Source organism: Mobula birostris, unplaced genomic scaffold (genome assembly GCF_030028105.1).
Source record: "Mobula birostris isolate sMobBir1 unplaced genomic scaffold, sMobBir1.hap1 scaffold_885, whole genome shotgun sequence".
Lineage (NCBI taxonomy): Eukaryota > Metazoa > Chordata > Chondrichthyes > Myliobatiformes > Myliobatidae > Mobula > Mobula birostris.
The window spans coordinates 28,578-55,349 of record NW_027278602.1 but is presented as its reverse complement, the minus strand read 5'-3'; the positions used below and the strand labels follow the sequence as shown (position 1 = coordinate 55,349).

The 26,772-nt window shown below is 44.2% G+C and overlaps 2 protein-coding genes across 2 annotated transcripts in view; one reads left to right on the top strand and one right to left on the bottom strand.

The window, feature by feature from the left end:
* The window catches only part of LOC140193802 (uncharacterized), an 86,320-nt gene extending 61,252 nt beyond the window's left edge, over positions 1 to 25,068 (bottom strand). The window contains exons 1-3 of the mRNA XM_072250973.1: positions 25,013 to 25,068; positions 23,591 to 23,763; positions 13,110 to 14,527 (exon numbers count right to left, since the gene is read on the bottom strand). Of these exons, the coding sequence (XP_072107074.1) occupies positions 13,110 to 14,120 (1,011 nt within the window). The 5' untranslated portion in view covers positions 14,121 to 14,527; positions 23,591 to 23,763; positions 25,013 to 25,068. The remainder of the gene's footprint in view (positions 1 to 13,109; positions 14,528 to 23,590; positions 23,764 to 25,012) is intronic.
* The window catches only part of LOC140193804 (uncharacterized), a 47,149-nt gene that overhangs the window by 6,904 nt on the left and 13,473 nt on the right, over positions 1 to 26,772 (top strand). Inside the window, exon 3 of the mRNA XM_072250974.1 lies at positions 7,667 to 7,675. Coding sequence (XP_072107075.1) covers positions 7,667 to 7,675 — 9 coding nt within the window. The remainder of the gene's footprint in view (positions 1 to 7,666; positions 7,676 to 26,772) is intronic.

The following is a 26,772-nucleotide window of genomic DNA, read 5'->3' as shown; positions in this document are numbered from 1 at the left end:
CATTGGGATCTCTTCTGGGGCAGGTGGGACCTGTACAAGAGAGACGGGTTACACCTGAACTACAAGGGGACCGGTATCCTTATGGGGAGGTTTGTTAGTGCTATTGGGGAGGGTTTAAGCTCGATTTGCAGGGGGATGGGAACCAGAGTGCCAGAGCAGATAGTGGAGCGGGGGTGAAAATAAATGATGTTAAAAGCTCATGCAAAGCCACAATTAGAAGGGTTGTGAATAGTGGAAATAATCTCCTGAGGTGTGTCTATTTCAATGCAAGGAGTATTGTGTGGAAGGCAGACGAGCTGAGGGCGTGGATTGACACATGGAATGACGACATTATAACCATTAGTGAAACTTGGCTGCAGGAGGGATAGGACTGGCAGCTTAATGTTCCAGGGTTCTGATGTTTCAGACGTGATAGAGGCAGAGGAATGAAAGGTGGTGGGAGGTGCAGGTGGTAGCATTGCTAGTCAGGAAAATGTTACAGCAGTGCTCAGGCAGGACAGATTAGAGGGCTTGTCTATTGAGGCCATATGGGTGGAGCTGGGAAACAAGAAAGGTATGGCCACATAAATGGGGTTGTATTATAGACCACCCAATAGTCAACGAGAATTGGAGGAGCATATCTGCAGAGAGATAGACAACTGCAGGAAGCAAAAATTAGTGATAGTAGGGGATTTTAATTTTCCACATACTGATTGGGTCTCCCATACTGTTAAAGGTCTACACAGGTTAGAGCTTGTAATATGTGTTCTGGAAAGTTTTCTAAATCAATATATGGAGGTACCAACTAGAGAGGATGCAATATTAGATCTCCCATTCGGAAATGAGTTAGGACTGGCGACGGGAGTGTGTGTAGGGGAGCACTTTGGTTCCAGTGATCATAACACCATTAGTTTCAACTTGATCATTGATAAAGATAGATCTGGTACTCGGTTTGAGGTTCTAAACTGGAAAAAGGCGAAATTTGAAGAAATGAGAAAGGATCCAAAAAGCATGGATTGGGACAGTTTGTTCTCTGGCAAGGATGTGATTGGTAAGTGGGAAGCCTTCAAAGGAGAAATTTTTGAGAGTGCAGACTTTATATGTTCCTGTCAGGATTAAAGGCAAAGTGAATAGGAATAAGGAACCTTGGTTGTCAAGGGATATTGGAGCTCTGATAAAGAAGAAGAGAGAGTTGTATGACACGTATAGGAAACAGGGAGCAAATAAGGTGCTAGAGGAGTATAAAAAGTGCAAAAAAAAACTAAGAAAGAAATCAGGAGGGCTAAAAGAAGACATGAGGTTGCCTTGGCAGTCAAGCTGAAGGATAATCCAAAGAGCTTTTACAGGTATATTAAGAGTGAAAGGATTGTAAGGGATAAAATTGGTCCTCTTGAAGATCAGAGTAGTCGGCTATGTGTGAAGCCAAAAGAAATGGGGGAGATCTTAAATGGGTTTTTTGCGTCTGTATTTACTAAGAAAACTGGCATGAAGTCTATCGAATTAAGGGAAACAAGTAGTGAGATCATGGAAACTGTACAGATTGAAAAGGAGGAGGTGCTTGCTATCTTGAGGCAAATTAGAGTGGATAAATCCCCAGAACCTGACAGGGTGTTCCCTCTGATCTTGAAGGAGACTAGTGTTGAAATTGCAGGGGCCCTGGCAGATATATTTAAAATGTCGGTATCTACGGGTGAGGTGCCGGAGGATTGGAGGATGGCTCATGTTGTTCTGTTGTTTAAAAAAGGATCTAAAAGTAATCTGGAAAATTATAGGCCGGTAAGTTTGACGACAGTAGTAGGTAAGTTATTGGAAGGAGTACTAAAAGATAGGATCTACAAGTATTTGGATAGACAGGGACTTATTAGGGAGAGTCAACATGGCTTTGTGCGTGGTAGGTCATGTTTAACCAATCTGTTAGAGTTTTTCGAGGAGGTTACCAGGAAAGTGGATGAAGGGAAGGCAGTGGGTATTGTGTACATGGACTCCAGTAAGGCCTTTGACAAGATCCCACATGGGAGGTTAGTTAGGAAAATTCAGTCGCTAGGTATACATGGAGAGGTGGTAAATTGGATTAGACATTAGCTCAATGGAAGAAGCCAGAGAGTGGTAGGAGAGGATTGCTTCTCTGAGTGGAGGCCTGTGACTTGTGGTGTGCCACAGGGATCAGTGCTGGGTCCATTGTTATTTCTCATCTATATCAATGATCTGGATGATAATGTGCTAAATTGGTCCAGGTGCAGGTCAGTAGGACTAGGCAGAAAAATGGTTCGGCAGAGCCAAGAAGGGCCAAAAGGCCTGATTCTGTGTGGTAGTGTTCTATGGTTCTATATGGTTAGTGAAGTAAACAAAAAAAAAGGGCCCACTCTCTCCATTCGCATCTTCTCATCTCTCCACAACAAAAGACCACGAAAATCCCTCTTCCAGACTCACAAGAAAGAACATTTCTCTCATTGGATGACCCCGCACTCCAAGACCCTGTTATCTCCAGTCATAACCTAAACATTGCTGCTACAGAGAAACCATTACCTCAGCAGTGAAACACTGCACAGAGGCCGTTACATTAGCAGTGGAACCTTACAGTATGTTACACTTGTGACACACTGCCGGGTTCACACTGGGGAGAAAGTTTCAATAAGCTGCATGCTGGATATTTGTCCATCACAGTTGCTGAATGCAATTTTGAGAGTGACTGTTGGTGCTGAACTCTGCAATTATTGCTGCTGCTCCCCACACCCAGTTCTGCACCCTGGTCACTGGGCATGGGAGGAGTTTCTTCTGCTGCATATTCACCTTTAGTGGAACTGGAGTTTAATATTCTGGATCTGAGACAAATAAATCAGTTTATTTTAAACTCTGTCTCTGGTACTTGATGAATTTATAACACACCTAGTGTACAGTAGAGAGTCGACTCAGGCCAGCTGGACCCTGCCAGTGATTCAGTTCCATGACGGTCAATTTAAATCCTGCCCTGTTGTTCATCTCTCGCTCTCCCTGTGTTTATGGGTTCCGAACAGTCACCACTCTGTGGGTGAAGAGGCTTCCCTTGAATTTTCTGCAGACTGAAGAAGCCGAGCTGACTGCAGTTCTGTCTGAGATGTTCTTCGCCCTGAAATCTCTGGGCTGAGGAAGAATGGCATTGGTCGTTAACCTCCATAATGACGACTCATTTCCACATTGTGGGTCATTTTTCCTGCTTCTAAAGGGTTGTTAGAAAACACCACTGTCCTCTAAAGACTGAAAGCAGAATGGGAAACCATCCGTTGGATGTTCAATGAAGCAGGGTCAGAAACCAGAGGCAGGTCTGCACAGGGCAGAGTTTGGGGATCTTGACGACGGTCGGGGTAAGAACGTATGATGAGGAGAAGGGAATCAGCAGTGGGGCGTGGCAACGCATGACAGAGTAACAACATTTGGAAGCTGACTGAGAGAGAAAATCTTTCAGTTGTCTGACTGATCACACAAACAATGCCTGTGGTGAGGTGCTCCACTGGTTGAGGAACGTGTGTGTGGGGAATGGTTTTATCTATTGAGGGAGTTGTTCCTGCTTGTTTATCCTGTAATATTATATCTGGATGGTTATTATGGATTGTCCTATCTGAAATAATGTATTGATTATCATATAATTTGTAATATTTTGACTCTGAACTGGATCAGGCTTGAAATCTGATGCCTTTATGAAGTGATGGAGGGCCTTCATGAGTTTGTATTTTAAAGCAAGATTTTTGTGAATATTATTTGCCATTTGATTGTACCTTTGCAAGTAATCAGATTGAGTTAAACTGCTGCAGGATCCTGGAATGTGTTGGATTGTGTCTGGTTTCTCTTGGCATTTTCTGCACTTACTGCCTTGTTTTTATATGATTATGAAGACACGTAGTCCTCTTTTATTGTCATTTAGTAATGCATGCCTTAAGAAATGATACATTATTTCCTCCGGTGTGATATCACAAAACACAGGACAAACCAAGACTGAAAAAACTGACAAAACCACATAATTATAACATATAGTTACAAAGAGTGTAACAATACCATAACTTGATGAAGAAATCAGTGAGCACAGTAAAGTTCAAAGTTTCTCAAATGTCCCACATCTCACACAGACAGGAGAAGGAAGAAAAACTCTCCCTGCCATGCCGATCACAATCTGACTCTGAGTCATCCGAAAACTTCGAGCTGTGATCAGCTCTCTGACACCGAGTACTGAGCACCATCTCTGTCTGAACGATTCGACCTCCTCTCGGTCACCAAAAGTAGGCAAGGCCGGGGATTTTGAGGCCTACCCTCTGAAAGTTTCACGACCACACGGTAATGACAGCAGCAAATGGGCATTTCATAAATTTCTCCAGATGTTCCTCTGTGCTTTCACGTCCATTCTCCATCAAATCAGAGTTGTCCACGGCCCCTATTTAACAGATACAACATCATTTTTCACCGGAGGGCTGTGCACACGCCGGCGTGCCGCCATCTTCTCCTCCCGCCGTGTTCGTGCGTATTGCATGTATTCACATTTTTTTTTCCTTTTGTTAACCAGCTTGTCCTATATTTCTGCAAGGAACCCCTCTGTTTCTGGGAAGAGGTCTCCAACTCTCAGTCAGGTGCTCGAAGCTTCCTTGTCACCATCTCGTCTGCTCAGATCACTGGGATGTCTCCCATGGAGGGTCATACTCGTTCCACTGGTTAATGTTTTCTTCCATAGTGATGATTCATTTTTCTGAGTTGGCCCCTCATTTAAGTTTTCCGGTCTGTATTTCTTATCACGATGGCATAGACACACCTGGAGTGCTGAATTCTGTTCATTTTTGTTGAAAATATATACTTAGAAGTTTTATCTGACTTGTGTGATATTTTTTTCATGTGTGTTACTTCTCTTCCTCCTGTCCAAGGTAGTGTTAATCTAAGTGGGTTTGAGCGTAAATATCATTTCAGTTCTTATTTATCTTTAAATTTTACTGATTGAAATGGGACCAAGATATTTTTTATATAAAAAAAAGTCAATGTTGGTATTGATGAAATTGTTTATTGTCTTTGTTGTATTTGTTAACTATTGAGCTGTTTGGCAGGGTTTTTTTAAGCCTTGAACTAAATTTTGTCAAAGGTTTTCCCTATTTCGCACCACTTTCTATTTTCTTTGCTTGTGGATCTTCCAGGTATGTGGGTATCAACAGTCCCGATAAGGGGTCTTGGCCCGAAATGATGATACCCCTCCATAGATGCTGCCTGACATGCTGAGCCCCTCCAGCACTTTGTGTGTAGTTCTCTAGATTTCTACCATCTGCAGGTCCTCATGTTTCCCAGATACTTACATGCTTCTTGAAAGAACAAGCTGGTAGTGGGGTTGTGTGGATCTATTAGTAAAATATTAAATAAAATCATTAGAAAGAGGTGGCATAGGGTTGAAAGGTGTAGAATCTGTGGGTAGAATTAAGGAACAGCAAATGTCAAAAAAAAGCATCTCTGATGGGAATTGTTCCCCGGGGTGGGGTGGCGGGATTTTATTGAAAGGATGAAGATTGTATAAGGGGGCGAACAGGATGTTTGTCCCGGTGGGGACAGGAGGGGCTCATCTGTGGAAATGTCAGAGCCCACGGTGGTGGCGAGCAGAGGGATTCACCACATTGGGGGGCAAACACCGGCAGAATGTTAACCTGCAAGTGGGGACAATGGTCCGAGCAAAGTGACAATTATTTGGATTTTGTTGAGATTGTACCAGGAATATTGTGTAAAATCCGGCTCCCCACACTAACACGGGTTATACAGACCAAAGAACAAACTGCCAGAGGAACTCAGTGGGTCAGGCAGCATCTGTGGAGGGAAATGGACCGTCAACATTTCGGGCCAAGACCCTCCCTCTGGACTGAGAGTGGACGGGAAATAGTCAGAGAAAAGAGGTGAGGGGTGGGGACGGGGCAAGAGCTGGGGAGTGAGAAGTGTATCCAGGTGAGGGGGAGGTGGAAGGTGGAAATAGTAACAGGGGTGGGAGGTGAGTGGTTGGGGCAACACGGGGCTGCAGAAGATGGAAATTAATTCCACAGAGGATTAACAAAGAGGTTAGAGAGTATTTGTTACAGAGAGTGCAATGAAGATTTACCAGACTGATCCCTGGAGTGGTGGGGTCATCATATGAAGAAAGATCAAATGTGATTACCCTTTCATTTAGAGAATCGAGGACTGAGAGGTAAACACATTGAAATGCACTACATCATTACCGGTTGAACCAGGGATCCCAGTCTCTGAAAAAGGGGGTGGACTGTCCGGGACTGAGATGAGGGGAATTGTCTCCACTCCGAGGGTGGTGAACGTCTGTAAATCCCCACCACAGAGGGCGGTGAAGATTCGGTGATCGTCCTCACATAAAACAGAGGCCGGCAGATGTGAGGAGACTGAAGGGATCGAGGAAATGAGGATCGGACAGAAACATGTGGCTGAGATGGGAGAGCAGTCGCCATCTTGTTGATGGTTAGAGGGGCTGAATGGCCACCTCCTGCTGTTTCTCACTTGGTGTTTCAGTGTTCCTGTCCAGTGAGGCCAGAGGAATGTGAATAGAAATTAGTGTTTATAAACATAAGACTGATTTAAATGAAACCTGCACATTTCCAGTTTGCATCTGAATTGTGGGTCAGACCGGGATGGGAATCCAGCCCGTGACTCTCTGACCTGGAGGTGGAGGAAAAGGGAGAGGGAAGATATGGAGGGAAAAGGTAAATATGTATCTGGTGTAAATATGGAATAATGTGGGAAATGCGGTGGATGTGTCAGGCAGCGTCTGAGATGTTGTACTACTTACATAATTTAACTATTTAATATATATATATTCTTATTTCAAATCACAATTATTAAAATTTATTGCTATAAATTAGGTTATATTGCTGCCGCAGAGACAACCAATTTCATGACATATGCCGGTGCTATTAAACCTGATTCTGATAATTGGTATGGGAGACCCACCACCGGTCACCTGATCCCAGTTACCGCAGATCATAAAGCGAGATTGAAGCCTTTTCCATTTATTTGCATTCTTCAGAAATGACAACAGTTAAGTTTCCTTCTGTGATTCCAAAGTAGCTCAGTCTGTCTAATAGTGCCACACAATTAAAATGGAGAATTTGTTTGTTATCATCACGTACTGAGCTACAGTGTAAATCTTGCCTGACATACCATCCACACAGATTTATACATTACGACAGTACATTGAGCTGATATACGACAAAACAATAACTGTAACCAAGCATTATGGCTTCAGAGAAAGTGCAGTGCAGATAGACATATGGTGCAGGGTCACGGTGAGTTACATTGTGAGGTCGAGTCCATTTTATCGGACTGGAGACCATTCATTTAGCTTATAACCGCAGACAGGAAGTTGTCCTTGAGCCTGGTGTTACGCGCTTTAAGGCTTTTGTATTTCTTCCCCGATGGGGGAGCGGGTTTGCAGCAAGAATGTCCGGGTTGTGAGGATCTTTGAGTACCCGGCCTGCTTTTCCAAGGCAGGGGAAGTGCAGGAAGAGTCCATGGAGGGGAGGCTTGCTTCTCTGATGTTCTCTGCTCTCCAAAGTTCTCTGCAGTTCCTTGCAGTCATGGGCAGAGCAGTAGCCATACGAAGGCGTGAAGTATCGACAAGAAGCTCAGAGACCTCGGTCTTCACCCTGCCTTGTGTAGCTGGATCCTGGACTTCCTGTCAGATCGCCGGCAGGTGGTAAGAGTGGGCTCCCTCACCTCTGTCTCTCTGACCCTCAGCATACATACCCCACAGGGTTGTCTCCTTGGCCTCCTCCTTTACTCTCTGTATTCCCGTGACTTGTGTCACCACCCACAGCTCCAATCTGCTAATTAAATTTGCTGACAACACTACATTAATTGGCCTAATCTCAAATAATAACTTTCAATCAATCAAATGCCTCCTGACAGGGCTCGGTCCAAACAAACTTTTCACCCTTCTTCAGGAGATTAGTCAGAGGAAGAGCGATATCAGCAAAATTCTTACAGAACTTATGATAATATCCAACCATTCCCAGAAACCTTCTAAGAGGCTTCTTACCAGTTGGAATAGGAACTTCAGAAATTGCCTGAACAGGAGCCAACTTGCCTTGACCTACTACATAGCCAAGATAGGTCACAGTGCCATGGCCAAATTCACTCTTAGCTAAAGTTAACTCTAAGATTGGCCTGGGAAAGCCTGTCAAACAGCTTTTCTACTGCAGAGATATGCTCTTCCCAAGTGTCACTCCCTGTGACTAAGTCATCAATATAGGCAACTGTGTGTTCTAACCCTCGAATTACACAATCAATCATTCTCTGGAGTGTTCCTGGAGCATTTTTCATTCCAAGTGGCAAACCATTGTATTCATACCACCCAGAAGGTGTCACAAACACAGAAATTTCTCTACCTCTGTCCGTCCATGGAATATACCAATACCCTTTAAGCAGACCAATCTTTGTAAGAAATTTAGCTTTTGCAACCTTATCGATGCACTCATCCACCCTAGGTATAGGATAGGCATCTGTTTTCGTTATTGCATTTACCTTCCTATAATCAGTGGAAAATGTAACACTACCATCAGGTTTGGGCACAATAATGCTGGGTGAGCTCCAATCTGATGTTGAAGGCCTAATAATATAATTTTTCAGCATATATTCAATTTCTTGCTCAGCCAATTTACACTTTTCTACGTTCATGCCATACCTCTGTTGTTTAATTGGTTTGGCTTGACCAATATCTGTGTCATGTACTGTGACCATGGTTTGCTTGTCAAAATAAGGCTTTATCATATTTATGTGTACGACCTGTGTTAGTTTACGTCGGTCAGGTGTTTTAATAACATAATTCACATCATTACTTGGAGAGACTATTTCATACGGTCCATTGAATTTCGCCTGAAGTGGATTCGTCAACATTGGAAATAAGGCAAGCACGTTATCCCCCACCTGACATTTTCTTTTGCAAGCCAGCTTATCAAACCAACACTTCATTTTATTTTGAGAAATCTTTAAGTTTTGTCTCGCTGGACTACAGGCTTGGTGTAGTTTATTTTTGAACTTCAAAACATAGTCTAACAGGTTAACATGTACATCCCCATCAGTCCATTGTTCCTTTAACAAGGTCAAAGTTCCCCTCACTCTATGACCAAATAGAAGTTCAAATGGACTAAAGCCCAGTCTTTCCTGTACTGAGACACTTACTGTGAACAAAAGCAAAAAAGACAGTTTGCCTTCATCCAAGTCTTTTCCATTTTCTACACAGTATGTCTTAATCTTTGTTTTGAGGGTAGAATGAAATCTTTCTAAAGCCCTTTGTAATTCTGGATGGTATGCAGACGATGTAATTTTTTTAGTTCCCAGTTCATAAACTACCTGCTGGAACAATCCAGATGTAAAATTACTTCGTTGATCAGACTGGATTTCTCTAGGCAAACCAAATAAAGTAAAACAAAAACTGATAAGAGCCCTCCCCACAGTTTTAGCTTTAATATTTCTGAGAGGTATTGCTTCTGGGAACCTGGATGCAGTGCTCATAACAGTTAGCAAATACTGATGGCCAGCTTTAGTCTTTGGCAATGGGCCAACACAATCTACTACAGCTTTGGAAAAGGGTTCACTGAAAGTAGGTATAGGCCGGAGTGGGGCCACTGGGGTGAACTGATTGGGTTTACCCACAGCTTGACAAGTGCGACAGGTTCTGCAATAGGTCACAACATCTTTCCTCAAATTAGGCCAGTAAAATTCTTTCATAATCCTGCTTACAGTTTTATTCACTCCAAAATATACAAGATATTAAGAGGAGTAGATAGAGTGGACAGCCAGCGCCTCTTCCGCAGGGCACCACTGCTCAATACAAGAGGACATGGCTTTAAGGTAAGGGGTGGGAAGTTCAAGGGGGATATTAGAGGAAGGTTTTTTACTCAGAGAGTGGTTGGTGTGTGGAATGCACTGCCTGAGTCAGTGGTGGAGGCAGATACACTAGTGATGTTTAAGGGACTACTAGACAGGTACATGGAGGAATTTAAGGTGGGGGGTTATATGGGAGGCAGGGTTTAAGGGTCGGCACAACATTGTGGGCCATAGGGCCTGAACTGTTCTAGGTTCTCAATGGCCACCTAAGGGCATACTGTGGGGGAAAGTTAAAATTTCAGTCCTATAAACTTTAGGGACTACAACTTGGTGAACAATTGCCCATTCCTCACTCGCAGGTATAGCAGATGGCCTCCACTTCCTCATTAACACTCCATCCTTGAGATAATACCCTACTGGCACTTTCTTAATCTCATCATCTGAGAGAGCCCTTTCTTTTAAAGCTTCAATCTCAGGGTCTCAATTCTGTTCTGCTATAAACTCCTTCCTGGACAGGGATAAATCTTTCTCATCAGACTTAGTACCTGAATCCTGTTGAAACAATGAAGGCAGAAAAGACCCTTACAAGTCATCATAACCTGATGACCCGATTTTGGCTGTCATAGGTACCAGAATCATGCTGCACAGAACCGTCTCCATTGGCAGACTTTTTAGCCATACTTTGAGTTACTGTGCAGGAAGGATAAATATTAAAATCCATCTGTGGGTCATCAGTGGTTGGGTTAGTTGTCAACTGCACTGCAGGAACAACTTTACCATCTGCCCGGTCATTCCCTAACAGCAAAGTAACATCTTCAACCGGTAAACTGGAACATAATCTGATCTTAACAGGTCCTGAAACCAAACCTGACTGTAAAGTTACCCTGTGCAATGGCACAGAAACCATGCCACCCCCAATGCCTTTAATAAGATTTATCTCACCAATGTTAGTCTCATCACCAAACTTTAGAACACTGTCTAACGTAACTGACTGAGAAGCCCCAGTATCTCGAAGAATTTTCACTGGTACTGGGGTTGACCCTTCCTTTACTAATACAAACCCATCTGACATAAAATGATCGGATCCCTTCTTAACTCGGTCAGACCTCTCAGTCCTTAACTGAGCCTCAACAGAATGTTCAGAACCCTGTGGGTTTATAGGTGCTTCAACATACAGATCACAGGCATTTCGGACGGCCTCCTTTTCCTTTTTCTTCTTCGGGATGGAATAATTAGCCATCATATGACCAGCTTTCTTACAATAGTAACAAGAAAGATCAGAATATTTCTCCTTCAACTGCTTCCCTTCATCCTTACTCTTGTTACTAATCCCAGCTTTAACTTCTGGTTTACCCTGGTTATTCCTGCTACTCTTTTGGAAGCTCTTATTCCGGGTAAACTGAACCTTATGAGTTAAAGCAAACTCATCTGCTAATCTAGCAGACTATTGCAAAGTGGCAGCATCCTTTTCATCTAAGCATGTCTTTATGTCATCATGGATGGACCTTTTTGAATTCTTCAATTAAAACCAACTCTTTCAAGCTGTTAAAATCATCATTTACATTTTCATATGTGCGCCGGCATTCAAAACACACAAACTTCTCATAAGCAAATTTCATACAACAATTTTCTTAACTTACTAAACCTTTGCCTGTATGCTTCTGGGACCAACTCGTAAGCTTTCAGCACAGCCTGTTTCACAATGTCATAATCAGCTGCTTCATCAACTGTCAAGGCAGAATAGGCTCGCTGAACCTTCCCCTTAATTACACTTTGTCAGAGAATTGGCCAACCAGCTTTTGGTCACTTTAAACTCTGAGCAAAATTCTCAAAATGCTGAAAGTATTTATCAACCTCTGCCTCATCAAATGGAGGTACCAATTTAACTTCCTGGCTGGACTCAAACTTATCACCAGAGTGTAACATTAGACCCCTTTGCTGCAATCTATCTTTTCCAGCTCATACAGCCTCTGTCGTTTTGCTTCCTCCCTCTGTTTTTCTGCCTCCCTAGCCTCAAGCTGCCTCTGCTATTCCGCAGCCTCCATCTTTCATTTTTCTAACTTGTACAGGAGCGCAAACTCAGTGGGTTTACTTTCAGAAGACACCTCCAACTCCTCCACTTTAAACACACCCTTGGATAAACAATGCTCAGTTATTATCCTCTGCATCTGTGACCTCCTCATTGTCAATTTCACCTTTCCAAGTTTTAACTTTTTAGCAATACTCAACAACTCAATCCTTCTGGCATCCTCCAATGCTTCAGAGGTTGGCGCTTGCAGAAATCTATCAACATCCATTGCTGCTGATTTTTCACACACAAATAAATCAAAAGGGATTTCCCCAATGAAACTGATAATCAATATGCCCCCAAATTTGTTCATATCCCGGACGCAGGCCCCAATTTTGTTACGAACCGTAACGCTTTAGAAACGAACCAGTAGCAATAGACTACACCTGGAGTCTGGTTTTGATGTTAAAATCACTATCTTTATTAGTATCTACTTATAAGATAGTAACTAAAACAAGATAAACAAAATTGAACAGTGTTACGTGTGTGTGTGTGTGTGTGTGTGTGTGTGTGTGTGTGTGTGTGTGTGTGTGTGTGTGTGTGTGTGTGTATATATATATATATATATATATATATATATTTAAATATAACTCCCAAACTATTGAGCTTAGGGTCTTGAGATGGTAAAGTATGAAAGTTCAGTTCATCCATGGAATAGTTGATGAGAGAGAGATATTTGTAATCCAGGGTAAATGTCGAGACAAGGCAATTATGTCAAATTCCACAGGCTCCACGGTGGTAAAACAAGAGAACAGTCGCTGTAGATTTTATCCTTGTCGTTCCAAATCCACGTACGAATTATCACCGAAAGGGACTTGTCACAAGGGGTATCATCTTCAAGTGAATTACCAGACCATACCCAGGCACATAAGACATAAGTGGTCTTCACAAATCCGATCCACTCCAATGGATCAAATGAGGTGATAACCACACATTCGATGTTCACTGAATCAATAATTAACCCACCCTTGTGGGCATAGGAACGTTCTAAACAGTGACCCTTGGCCACTAGTTCCCTTCTTTCGATCCTTCCATTTTTTCTCCTTTGTCTCTGTCTGACTCTGAGTGTCTGTGTCCTCGGTTAAAACTAAACAAGCTGTGAGTGATGTAAACAAGCTGCAAGTCAGACTGATTCACCTTCTCAATCTCTCTCTCTCTCCCCTAAAATGACAGTCCACAGGAAATGAAACCTCGAGATTCATATCAATGCCCGCTCCCCAATGTGAACTGACTGGTGTGCCAGTAGTTGGGATGACTGAGTGAATCCTTTCCCACAGTCTGAGCAGGTGAACGGCCCCTCCCCAGTGTGAACTCGCTGATGACTCCGTAGGGTGGATGATCGAGTGAATCTCTTCCCACAGACTGAGCAGATGAACGGCTTCTCCCCAGTGTGAACTCGCAGGTGACGCTGTAGGGTGGATGATCGAGTGAATCTCTTCCCACATTCTGAGCAGGTAAACGGCTTCTCTCCAGTGTGAACTCGCTGATGACTCTGTAAGTCAGATGATCGACTGAATCTCTTTGCACATTCTGAACAGGTGAAAGGCTTCTCTCCAGTGTGAACTCGTTGGTGACTCAGTAGGTCGGATGATCGAGTGAATCTCTTCCCACATTCTGAGCAGGTGAACGGCCTCTCCCCAGTGTGAAGTCGCTGGTGACTCAGTAGGGTGGATGACTGATTGAATCCCTTCCCACATTCTGAGCAGGTGAACGGCTTCTCCCCAGTGTGAACTCGCTGGTGGGTCAGTACGTGAAATGAATGAGAGAATCTCTTCCCACAGTCTGAGCAGGTAAAGGGCTTCTCCCCAGTGTGAACTCGCTTATGACTCTGTAGGTTGGATGACTGAGTGAATCCCTTTCCACATTCTGAGCAGGTGAACGGCTTCTCCCCAGTGTGAACTCGCTGATGACTCTGTAGGTCGGATGACCGAGTGAATCTCTTCCCACAGACTGAACAGGTAAACGGCCTCTCTCCGGTGTGAACTCGCTGGTGCACCAGTAGGTCGGGTGACCAAGTGAAACCCTTCCCACAGTCTGAACAGTTGAATGGCCACTCCCCGGTGTGAACTGACTGGTGGCTCAGTAGCTGAGATGACAAAGTGAATCCCTTCCCACAGTCTGAGCAGCTGAATGGCCTGTCCCCTGTGTGAACTCGCTGGTGACTCTGTAGGGTGGATGAACGAGTGAATCCCTTCCCACATTCTGAGCAGGTGAACGGCTTCTCCCCAGTGTGGACTCGCTGGTGAGCCATGAGGTCAGATGACCAAGTGAATCCTTCCCAGAAATTCACCAGATGACTAGCCTCTGCCCAGTGTGAACTGTCTGGTGTGTCCACAGGTGGGAAGACCGACTGAATCCCTTCTCACCCACAGAACAGGTGAATGGCCTTGACCAGTGTGAACTTACTGATGTACCTTCAGCTGAGATGACTGAGGGAATCCATTCCAACAGTCTGAGCAAGTGAACGGCCTCTCCCCATGTGTAAAATGATGGGCGTGCCAGTCAGTCAGATGATCGAGTAAATCCCTCCCCACAGTCTGAGGAGGAAGGATGATCGAGTGGTTCTCTTGCTCCACTTCTTAAACATCTGGACAGAGACAGCAAAACTGGTGTGTTGTGTTCAAGATTCCCATAGAAAAAATCCTTGTAGTTTTTAACCTGTAAAAAGATTTACAAAATCCATCAATGGGTGAAGGACAACATTTCAGATGAGATTACTTTAGTCACCAAGGTGTGATCTGACATCACACTGTTACAGTGACAGTCAACCCAAGTTGGAAGGAGAAATCATCTTCTAACTGTGCAGAGTGCTGGTATATGGAATTAAATGGTATCTGGTACCTGGAATTAAACTCTCTGATGCTCTTCCTGTCTATATACGAATGGTGCATTTCTGCTGTCTCAAATCTGTGACTTGGATCAGTTTGACTCTCTCCACTGGTATTATTCCCTGTTCCCACTGAGCTACATAGGTCTCTGGCTCCACAGTAACTGAAACACTCTCACACAAATAGCCTTTGTTGACCTGCAGCTGGGACTTTCTTTTATACACTGTTAGATTAAATTGCCACAGTTTTAACGCCATATAAAAATTTGCTGCTGAGATGAACGGTCGGTCTGATAAAAGGAATTAGAGTGAATTAAGGATTCTATTTAAGGTTCTTGTCACAGTCATAGAAAAGTACAACACAGAACAAGACCCTTCAGCCCATCTAGGTTGTGCTAACTATTTGAACTTTCTACTCCTATATCCCTACTATCCAGGTACTGACACAAACCTCTTAAATGTTGAAATTGAGGTCACATTCACCACTTGTGCTGTCTGCTCATTTCACTCCCGGATGACCGTCTGTGTGAAGAAGTTTCCAGTCATGTTCCCCTTAACATTCCATCTTTCACACTAAACTCATGACCTCGTGTTGTTGTCCCACCCCATCTCAGTGGAGAAGGCCAGCTTGCATTTACCCTATCTTTACTCCTCATAATTGTGGTACACCTCCATCAAATCTCCCCTCAATCTTTTACATTACAAGGAATAAACACCTAACCTGTTCAAGCTTTCCTTATAACCTAAGTCTTCCAGACCTAGCAACATCCTTATGAATTTTCCCTGAACTCTTTCAACCTCTTTTTCATCTTTCCTGTAGGTAGGCGACCAAAACTGCACACAACAGTGCAAATTAGGCCTCACCAATTTCTTATACAACGTCAACATAACATCCATCTCCTGTACTCAGTACTTTGGTTTATGAAGGCCAATGTGCCAAAATCTTTCTTTCCGTCCCTACCTAACTGGGGCACCACTTTTAGTGAACTATGGACCTGTGTTCCCAGATCCCTTCCTTCTACATCACTCCTCAGAGCCCGACCAGTCACTGTGTAAGACCTTGTTCCTACCAACGTGCAACACTTCACACCTGTCTGCATTAAATTCCTTTTTCTGTTTCCCAACGCATTTTTTCCAGTGTGTCCAGATTGCTCTGCAAGCCATGATAGTCTTCCTCACTGTCCACTACACCCCCAGCCTTGGTGTCAGCCACAAATTTGCTGATACATCTAACCATGTTATCATCCAGATATCTGACATAGATGACAAACAGCAACAGATCCAGCACTGATCCCTGTGGCACACCACTAGTCACGGGCCTCCAGTCAGAGAGGCAACAATGTGCTACCACAGTCTGGCTTCTCCCAAAGACAGTGTCTCATCCAATTTACTATCTCATCTTGAATGCTGAGTGACTGAACCTTCTTGACCAACCTCCCATATGAGACTCTGTCAAGTGCCTTGCTAAAGTCCATGTAGACAACATCCACTGCCTTGCCTTCATCCACTTTCCTGATAACTTCCTCGTGAGGCTCGATAAGATTGGTTAGACATGACCTAGCATGCACAAAGCAATGCTGTCTATCCTTAATCAGTCCACATCTATCCAAATAATTATATATCCAGTTCCTGCACATACGTTCCAATAACTTTTCCACTACTGATGTCAAGCTCACCAACGTATAATTTCCTAGTTTATATTTGGAGCCTGTCTTGAACAGCGGAATAACATTGGCTCCAAACCTCCAGTACCTCACCTGTCACTGTGAGTGATTTAAATACCTGTGCTTGGGCCCCACCAATTTCTGCACTTGTCTTCCACAGGGTCATAGGGAACAACTTGTCAGACCCTGGTGATTTTTCCATGGTAATCTGCCTTAAGACAGCAAACACCTCCACCTCTGTAATCTGTACAGGGTCCATGAAGTTGATGCTGCTTTGCCTCACTTCTATAGACCCTGTGACCATCTCCTGAGTAAATACAGATGGCAAAAAAATCTCCCCCATCTATTTTGTCTCCTCATATGGATTACCATTCTGATCTTTCAGAGGATTAATTTTCTCCCTTGCAATCTTTTCACTCTGAACATATCTGCAGAATCCCTGAAGATTCTCCTTCACCTTGTCTGCTGGGCAACCTCATGCCTGCTTTTATTTCTTTCGTAAGTGTTCACTTGAATATCCTGTACTTCATAAGTACCCCATTTGTTCCTATTTACCTGTAACTGGTATGCACCTCCTTTTTATTGATCTGGGAGATGAAAGCCAAAGGGGTGATAGAGCTGCATGGTGGAAGGTGGGTTTGTGTGTGTGTGGGGGATTAAACTAAAGTTGCTGAAACTTTTCATTCCTGACTTTATCTGAAGTCTGAACAACATCTGTCTCCACAACTCTGCACTATATGTTCTGTTATTCAGGCTCCTCATGTTAGCCATTTCAGCCCTGGGAAAAGCCTCTGACTATCCACATGATCAATGCCCCTCATCATCTTAGACCCCTAAAAAAGGCTTTAAACATAAACAAGGAAATTATACATGATTTGAGGATTTGTTAGAAGTATACAAAATTATGAGGGTATGGATAGGGTTAATGCAATCAGGCTTTTACCACTGAGTTTGGGTGGAACGACAACCAGAGGTCATGGGTAAGTGGGGAAGGTGAAAATTTAAGGGGAACGTGTGGAAAACCTCTCAGTGAAATGGTTGAGAGCGTGGAATGAGATGCCAGCACAAGTGATGCATGTGAGCTCAATTCCAGCATTTGATGAGAAGTTTGAATGGGTATCTGTGTCCTGAGTAAATACCGATGCAAGAATGCTATGTAAAATCTACCCTATCTATTTTGCCTCCTCGTATAGTCATAGTCATGCTTTATTGATCCTGGGGGAAATTGTTTTTTGTTACAGTTGCACCATAAATAATTACTAGTAATAGAACTATAAATAGTTAAATAGTAATATGTAAATTATGCCAGTAAATTATAAGTCCAGGACCAGCCTATTGGCTCAGGGTGTCTGACCCTCCAAGGGAGGAGTTGTAAAGTTTGATGGCCACAGGCAGGAATGACTTCCTATGACGCTCTGTGCTGCATCTCGGTGGAATGAGTCTCTGGCTGAATGTACTCCTGTGCCCACCCAGTACATTATGTAGAGGATGGGAGACATTGACCAAGATGGCATGCAACTTAGGCAGCATCCTGTTTTCAGACACCACCGTGAGAGAGTCCAGTTCCATCCCCACAACATCACTGGCCTTACGAATGAGTTGTTGATTCTGTTGGTGTCTGCTACCCTCAGCCTGCTGCCCCAGCACACAACAGCAAACATGATAGCACTGGCCACCACATGTCCACACTGACCCCCTGGATGGACACAGGGGTCACCAGTACCTTAGCTCTCCTCAGGTCTACCACCAGCTCCTTAGTCTTTTTCACATTATAGATACCATTCACAGTATAGATTACCATTCACTGATCGTCCAGAGTGGGCACGTTTCTGCACTGACCTTCTCCATGTTTCTATGACAAAGAAGCTGGCCAAACTTGATTGGAAGGGGAAACTGGTAGAAACTGACAACAGAGCAGCAATGGCTGGAGTTTCTGGGAGCAATTCGGGAGGTGAGTGATAGATACATCCCAAAGAACTGGAAGCATTGTAAGGTCTGGAGGGCAGAACCATGGCTGAAATGAGAAGCCAAAGCCAATGTAAAAACCAAAGAGAGGGCAAACAAAAGAGCAAAAACTATTGGGAAGCTTTTAGAAACCAACAGAAGATGACTTCAAAAAAAGTCAGCTGAGCTCAGGGCGTGGAATTATAATATTGTAGTCACTAATGAGTCTTGGTAGCACCCAACAGCCTGAGGCATTTAGAGAAACAAAATATCCGGGGCCTCAATATCTCTGGAAACCAAGGTTCCCTGCACCAGTTACCAAACTTTTATTTTGACAGGCACATACAACCCTCGAAACTTCACTTCTGAAGAACTCCCACTTACCAAGTGCTCCTTTGCCAGAAACATCCTGTCCCAATTCGCACTTGTCAGATCCTTTCTGATACCACCAAAATTGACCTTTCCCAAGTTAGAATCTCAACCTGTGGTCTAGACCTCTCTCTTTCCATATTTACTTGGAATCTCATGGTTTTATGATCACCAGGTACAAAGTCTTCCCATACACTAATTTCTGTCACTAGCCCTGGATCATTTCCTAATAGCTTATTGCACACTTCTACTTTGAGAATTCTACTGGTTGAGAGCACATTTGACAAACTCTGCCCCATCTAGTCCTTTTACAGTATGGGACCCCCAGTCAATATATGGAAAGTTAAAATCACTTACTGTATCAGTCTTTGTTTCTGGCATAGTCTGTGATCTCTCTGTAAATTTGTTCCTCTCAATCCCTCAGACTTTTGGTTTCAACCAAGTCCCAGTAATGGTAACAATATCATAATTCAATACACTGAGCTCATCTGGCTTTCCCATGATGTTTCTTGCATTTGATTTACACAGCTCAGTACATTCGAAGCACCATGCTCAATCTTTTGATTGTTGACTTTGTCTGAAGTTTGAACAACATCTGACTGGTGTCAAGAAAACAACCACTTCCTCGATGTCACAGAAACAAAGGCGCTGGTTGTGGATTACAGAAGGAATGGAGACAGGCTAACCCGTATTGACATCAATGGATCTGGAGTTGAGAGGGTAAACAGATTTAAGTTCCTCGGCACAAACATCGTCGAGGATCTCATGTGGTCTGTACATCCCGGCTGTGTGGTGAAAAAGGCACAAGCATGCCAGTTTCACCTCAGAAGGCTGAAGAAGTTTGGAATGTGCCCCCAAATGTAAAGAACTTTCTACAGGGGCAAAATAGAGAGCATCTTGGCTGGCTGCATTACTGCCTGGTATGGGATCTGTACCTCCCTCAATCGCTGGACTCTGCAGAGAGTGGTGCGGACAGCCCAGTGCATTTGTAGATGTGAACTTTCCACTATTCATGACACTTACACTGACAGATGTGTAAAAAAGGGCCTGATGGATCACTGGAGACCTGATTCACCCCCAACCACAAACTATTCCAGCTGCTACCATCCGGGAAATGGTACCACAGCATGAAAGCCAGAACCAACAGGCTCTGGGACAGCTCCTTCCACCAGGTCATCAGACTGATATATTTATGCTGATACAATTGTATTTCTATATTATATTGACCATTCTGATGTACATACTGTTTATTACAAATTACTACAAATTGCACATTTAGATGGAGACGGAACATAAAGATTTCTACTCCACATGTATATGAAGGATGTAAGTAATAAAGTCAATTCACTTCAATGACTCCACTATCTGTTCTGGTATTCAGGCTCCCATCCACCCTGCAACTTCAGTTTAACATCCACTAGCACTAGCAAGCATGACCACTAGGATATTAGTCCCCTTCTAGTTCTGTTCCCCTAACTAACAAATCCCCTATCAGCCCTTTGACTTTCCTGTGCTAGCTAATTCCCTGCCAACAGTTTCTAACGTGGTCTACCTGTTGTCCTGGGGGATGGCCACAAGAGTACTCAGTGATGGCTATTTAACCTCATTCTCCTTCCTGACTCTCATCCAGTTTCCTGTGTCCTGCACCTTGGGTGTAACTCACCTCTCTTCGTGTCATATCTATCATCCCCTCTGATTTCTGAATGATCCGGAATTCATCCATTTCCAGCTCCAACTCCCTAACGTGCAGGGTCATAGGGAGTCAGGTATGTGAGGGTATCAGGGACACTGGAAGTCTCCCCACATTCCCACCAATGTCCCCTCTAATTTGTAATGACCAGTGTGTTCAAAAATCTTGTGCTGCACAATTCTTGCCCAGTGACAACATGTGAAAACTGAACTTTATATACAGAGGTATTCATTTCAACAGCAACCAAATCACTGGCGATAAGAACTTTGATCTCCTCTGGGTTCAATTGAGTTCATCTGCACTCTCACACAACCTATGTAGCAGGCCTATAGCAGGTAATGAAGGATTTTCTCACCAGTGCTTTTGCACACGGCCTATATGTGATTTTCTTGCTAAATTATGCTTTAAAAAGTCAGATTTCCAAATATCACTCCACTTCTTCCCACTTGCAAATTCTCCAGCAACTTTTGCATTGCCACAATACACACAGGGAACACCAGTTTCTATACTGGACATAAACATTTCTCCTGAACCCTCCCCCAGGTGACTGATGGTGGTGAACTTAGTGATGGCAATACCAATGAGTATTATCTCGCAAGACAATCCAGGTATTACCTAACCGGAAACCTTGGTTGAAGTATGAGGTCAAGTCCCTTTTAAAGGCTACTGCTGTGGCTTTTAGGTCCGGGGATACCAGTTGCTACACGGAATCCAGGTGTAAACTCCGGAAAGCCATTAAGGGCGCCAAGAGGCAATATCAAGCCAAGTTGGAAGTCCAGGCTAACCAGAGGGATGCGGCAGGGTCTAAATGAGATCACTGAGAGCAAAGAAAAGGCTGGGAATATCAATAACTGTGATGCTTCTCTTCCTGATGAACTAAATGTATTCTACGCCAGATTCGAACAGAAAAGGAGCATCCCGCTTCCTCCGGATGAACTGGACCTGGTGGCATTGAGGAGGGCGTTAGAATGGCCTTCCTGAGATAAATCCAAGGAAGGCCTCGGGCCCAGGTGGCGTCCCAGGACAGGTTCTCTGGGCCTGTGCAAGCGAGCTAGCTGGAGTGTTTGCTGACATCTTCAACTGCTCCTTGCTTCAGTCTAAGATCCCCTCGTGTTTTAAGAAGGCATCGATAATCCCAGTGCCGAAGAAGAGCAAGGTGGCATGCCTGAATGACTATCGACCTGTGGCTCTGACATCAATTGCGATGAAGTGTTTTGAGAGATTGGTTATGGCACACATCAACCACAGCCTACCGGTCAACCTCGACACTTTGCAATTCGCCTACCGGAGCAACAGGTCTACGTCAGATGCCATCTCTCTGGCCCTACATTCCTCCTTAGGACACCTGAAGAATAAAGACGCATACGTAAGGCTCCTTTTCATTGACTACAGCTCTGCCTTTAATACCATCATTCCAAATAAACTGATTCCTACGCTCCGGAACCTGGGCCTTAGCGCTCAGATCTGCAGTCGGATCTTCAATTTCCTCACAGACAGGACCCAGGCTGTAAAAATAGGGGACAAGCTGTCCTCTACAATCACTCTGAGCTCCAGTGCCCCACAGGGCTGTGTACTCAGCCCCCTGCTGTACTCACTGTACACCCATGACTGTGTAGCCAAGTTTCCATCGAACTCAATATATAAGTTTGCTGATGACACAACAATTGTAGGCCGTATCTCGGGTAATGATGAGTTTGAGTACAGAGAGGAAATTAAGAACCTGGTGGCATGTTGCAAAGACAATAACCTATCTCTCAATGTCAGCAAGACGAAGGAATTGGTTGTTGACTTCAGAAGGAGTAGCGGACCGCACGACCCAATTTACATCAGTGGAACAGGTCAAAAGCTTTAAGTTCCTCGGGGTCAATATCACAAATGACCTGACTTGGTCCAACCAAGTAGAGTTCACTGCCAAGAAGGCCCACCAGCACCTTTACTTCCTGAGAAAACTAAAGAAATTTTGCCTGTCCCCTAAAACCCTCACTAATTTTTATAGATGCACTGTAGAAAGCGCTCTTCTTGGGTGCATCACAACCTGGTATGGAAGTTGTCCTGTCCAAGATCGAAAGAAGCTGCAGAAGATTGTGAACACGGCGCAGAACATCACACAAACCAATCTTCCATCCTTGGACTCACTTTACACTGCACGCTGTCGGAGCAGTGCTGCCAGGATAATCAAGGACACGGCCTACCCAGCCAACATGCTTTTTGTCCCTCTTCCCTCCGGGAGAAGGCTCAGGAGCTTCAAGACTCATACGGCCAGATTTGGGAACAGCTTCTTTCCAACTGTGATAAGACTGCTGAATGGATCCTGACCCGGATCTGGGCCATGCCCTCCAAATATCCGGACCTATTTCTCGGTTTTTTTGCACTACCTTACTTTCCATTTTTCTATTTTCTATTTATGATTTATAATTTAAATTTTTAATATTTACTAATTTTTAATATCTTTAATATTTAATATTTGTACTCCAGGGAGCGGAAAGCGCAGAATCAAATATCGCTGTGATGATTGTATGTTCTGGTATCAATTGTTTGGTGACAATAAAGTATAAAGAGAAGGGCAGTAGTCTGTCTCACTGGAGTCTGGAACATTTGTGATGTGAAAGCTACTTGTTGTTCAGGGCAAAGGTGCTTGGTATCATTATGTACCCAGAGTGAATGGGTCAAAACATGTCCTCACGGGTAGAAAGGTCCAGAACAAGAGGAGGTAGAACAAGCAACACACACAAAATGCTGGAGGAACTCAGCAGGCCAGGCAGCATCTATGGAAAAGAGTACTAATGCTGAGTTCCTTCAGCATTTTGTGTGTGTTACTCGTTCTACCTCCTCTTGTTCTGGACCTTTCTCGCCATGAGGACATGTTTTGACCCATTCACTCTGGGCATCTGCAGACTTTCTCTTGTTTGTGATTGGAGATAGAACAAAGGTGATTTTCTCACCTGGTGATATAAAAGATTTTCTTCCCTTTCTCCGAGTTCCCAATCCTTGCATTTAGACAGCTGGAGCTCAGTTCTGTCTGAGAGATCCATCGGTTCCCATTCCCTCATCAGCCGGAAGCTCCCCGGGGCCCGTGTTCGGAGCCTGGGGCTGAAAGAGAGGGAAGGGAGCAGGACTGTCCCGGGATTCCAGGTCACGATGTCCGGAGTTCACAGCAAATGTCCCCGAAGTCGGTGTTGAAAAACCCGCGCCCAGAGATTCATTCTTACCGGCAGCTCACATCTTACCTGAGCCGATTTCCTGAAGCCCATGGATACCCGAGACCATTTGCATACTGCACGCATGCGTGATATTCGGGACCATCCGCAACCCTGACGCCTGCGCATTCGATCGATGCTTCAGCGACAGCGAAAATTGCAACGCAGAGGTTTCTGGGTAATTACGGTGCCATTAAAGGTTTCTGCAAGCAAAGGTTTCACGTCCGTACCTCAGTTTTTTTTTAAATGTGGATAACTGAGCAGCTCTTTTAACGCACAAAGCAGCTCCCATAAACAATACACTTAATATCAGCAAACTTTCCGCGTTTCTGATGCCAAAGTAGAACCTTCTTACAAATGCAGATATAAAACACGGGGGACCACCAAGCTGTCTGAAGCGCGGTCCTTTGAAAAGAGTGAAAATGACACAAAACGTTGAAAAGAGCAGGGAAGAAGGAGTTTAACCAACTTTAACAAGAGCCCTGAAGAACGTCATAACCCCAGTGCGCTCAGTCTCTTATTCAGCCTGGAGAGAAGCATGCAGGACATTGATGCAGGTGTGTTGGATCAGAGGCATTGGTCATGTGGATAGCCGGAGGCTTCTTCCCAGGGCTGAAACAGCTAACACGAGGGGTCATAGGTTTAAGGTGCTTGGAAGTAGGTACAGAGGAGATTTCAGAGCTACGTTTTCTAAACAAAGAGTGGTGTGTGTGTGGAATGCATCGCCAGCAACGGTGGTAGAGGCGGACACAATAGGGTCTTTTAAGAGACTCTTAGATAGGTACATGGAGACTAGGAAAATAAAGGGCTATGCAGAAGGGAAATTCTAGGCAGATTCTAGAGTAAGTTACGTGGTCGGCACAACACTGTGGGCCGAAGGGCCTGTAACGTGATGTAGATTTCTATGATTCCGTGAAATTCAAGGGAAATCTATCCCACGGAGTGGTGACTAGTTGCAACCTGTCATCACAGGGAGAGTGAGAGGGAAACGGCAGGGATAGATTTTGATATACTGATATGGAACAGAAACATGGGCAGGGACCAGATGGGCCGAGTGGACTCTACAGTATACATTGTGAGTGTGGTAGAGATAGTAAGTACCTGAGACACGGGATTTGATACAGAACTGCTTTATCTTTCACAGATCCACAATATTAAACATCAGTCCAGTTTAAGGCTAACATCAGCAGATCAGACTGCTCCAATCCTCAGTGACTAGGGTTCAGTACTGGGTGCGATGAGCAGCCGCAAGAACTGCAAATTTTGACGGTAGCAGTCCCTCATGAACCTGCAGCTGCCTTCAGTCATCGTGATGGTTAAACATTTAGCATAGAACTGATTTGAATTTCCTCCCTGATGTGAAGTTGCTGATGTTGCAGCAGCTGGGATGATTAAGTAAAACTCTTTACTCACTCTGGACTGAAATGTGGCCTCTATTTATTGTGAACTCACCGGAGCATCACAAGGTGGGTTAACTGAATGAGTCTCTTTGCACACACGGAGCAGGTGAACGGCCGCTTCCCAGTGCGAAGCTGTTGTTGTATCTGCGAAGGCCGACTGAATCCTTTCCAAAATAAGAGCCAGTGAATGACATAACACTGCTATCAACGTCATGGCAATGTATCCAATCAGATCACGGACATGGACACGTGATCGGGGTCTCCTTGTAGCGAGTGGGGCGCTGTCTTCTCCAGCATCTCCGCCTCCACATTCAAGGATCGGCGGCATTCAAGCGCTGGTGAAGTGACAGATACAGCGGAACTAACGTGTTTGTGATTCCCATGCACAAGTGCTTTGACTTTTCTACACTGTTAAAAGTTTGCAAAGCATATCAGTGGGTGAAGGACAGTATTTCAATTCAGAAAATTTTAGTCTCCATGGTGCCTTCTGATAAAAACACTGTCACAGCTCAAAACAATTTGGAGGAAAAAGACTTCATCTTCTAACTGGCTACAGTTCCGGCATCAGGCACAATATCAAACTCTCTGCTTCTCTCTCTGTATCAAAATCGATCATTCATCCCCTTCATCAGTCTGTGACTTGGCTCAGTTTGTCTGTCTCCTTCGCATTCTGAGCATGCGCCACACACCCACTGAGATCACGTTTTATTTACACGGCTGCGACTAGAGACTTTCTGATTATTATGTCCCTTCTGGCATTTGACGGTGGTAAACTCAGAGTCAGCAATGGTATTGAACCTCAGGAGTAGTTTATTAGGCTTTCCCGTTGCAGATCGATAAACGGCCGGTAGTGCGCGGCTGGATGAGTGGGTCGTTTTCAGACTGGAAGGGGGTAGCGTTTGGAGTACCCCAGAGATCAGTCCCTGACCACAGGTGTTCACAGTTTAATGGCCTGGCGGAGGCAGCGAGATGTGAGATGTCCCAGCCTGCTGGTGACGCAGAAAGAGTGGAGTTGGGGGGAGGGGAGTCTATTCACATACAACTTCGTAGCTTTGCAATCTGTACATAGTGCACTGTGGGGCTGCAGTGGCGGGTTGCATTGCTGGGATCAGTGCACGGTCACTGTGGGCTATGAGGATTTTGTGAATAAAGCGTCATTCTCCAATTTAGAATCTCAAGCCGGGGAGCAAGCCTATCGTTTGTATATTTAAGTTGTATTTATGGCATTGTGATAACCAGATATTGTAGTCCTCCACGACTTCTCTATCCAGGCATTTCAATATTCGACTTCATTCAGGAAGCTTAATAGTCTGAGTGTGGATAAATCTCCCGGACCTGATGGAATGCACCCTCAGGTTCGGAAGGAAGTAACTGGAGAGATTGCGGAGCCTGCAGAGAGACTTAGATAGCTTAGGGGAATGGGCAAGGGAGTGGCAAATGAAATACAATGTTGGAAAGTGTATGGTCATGCACTCTGGTGGACGAAATAAATAGGCAGACTATTATTTAGATGGAGAGAGAATTCAAAATGCAGAGATGCAAATGGACTTGGGAGTCCTTGTGCAGGATACCCTAAAGGTTAACTTCCAGGTTGAGTCGGTGGTGAAGAAGGCAAATGCAACGTTGGCATTCATTTCTAGAGGTATAGAATATAAGAGCAGGGATGCGATGGTGAGTCTCTATAAGGCACCCCTGAGATCACACAGACTATTGTGTGCAGTTTTCGGATCCTTATTTTACAAATGATATACTGACATTGGAGAGGGTTCAGAGAAGATTCACGAGAATGTTTCCAGGAATGAAAGGTCTACC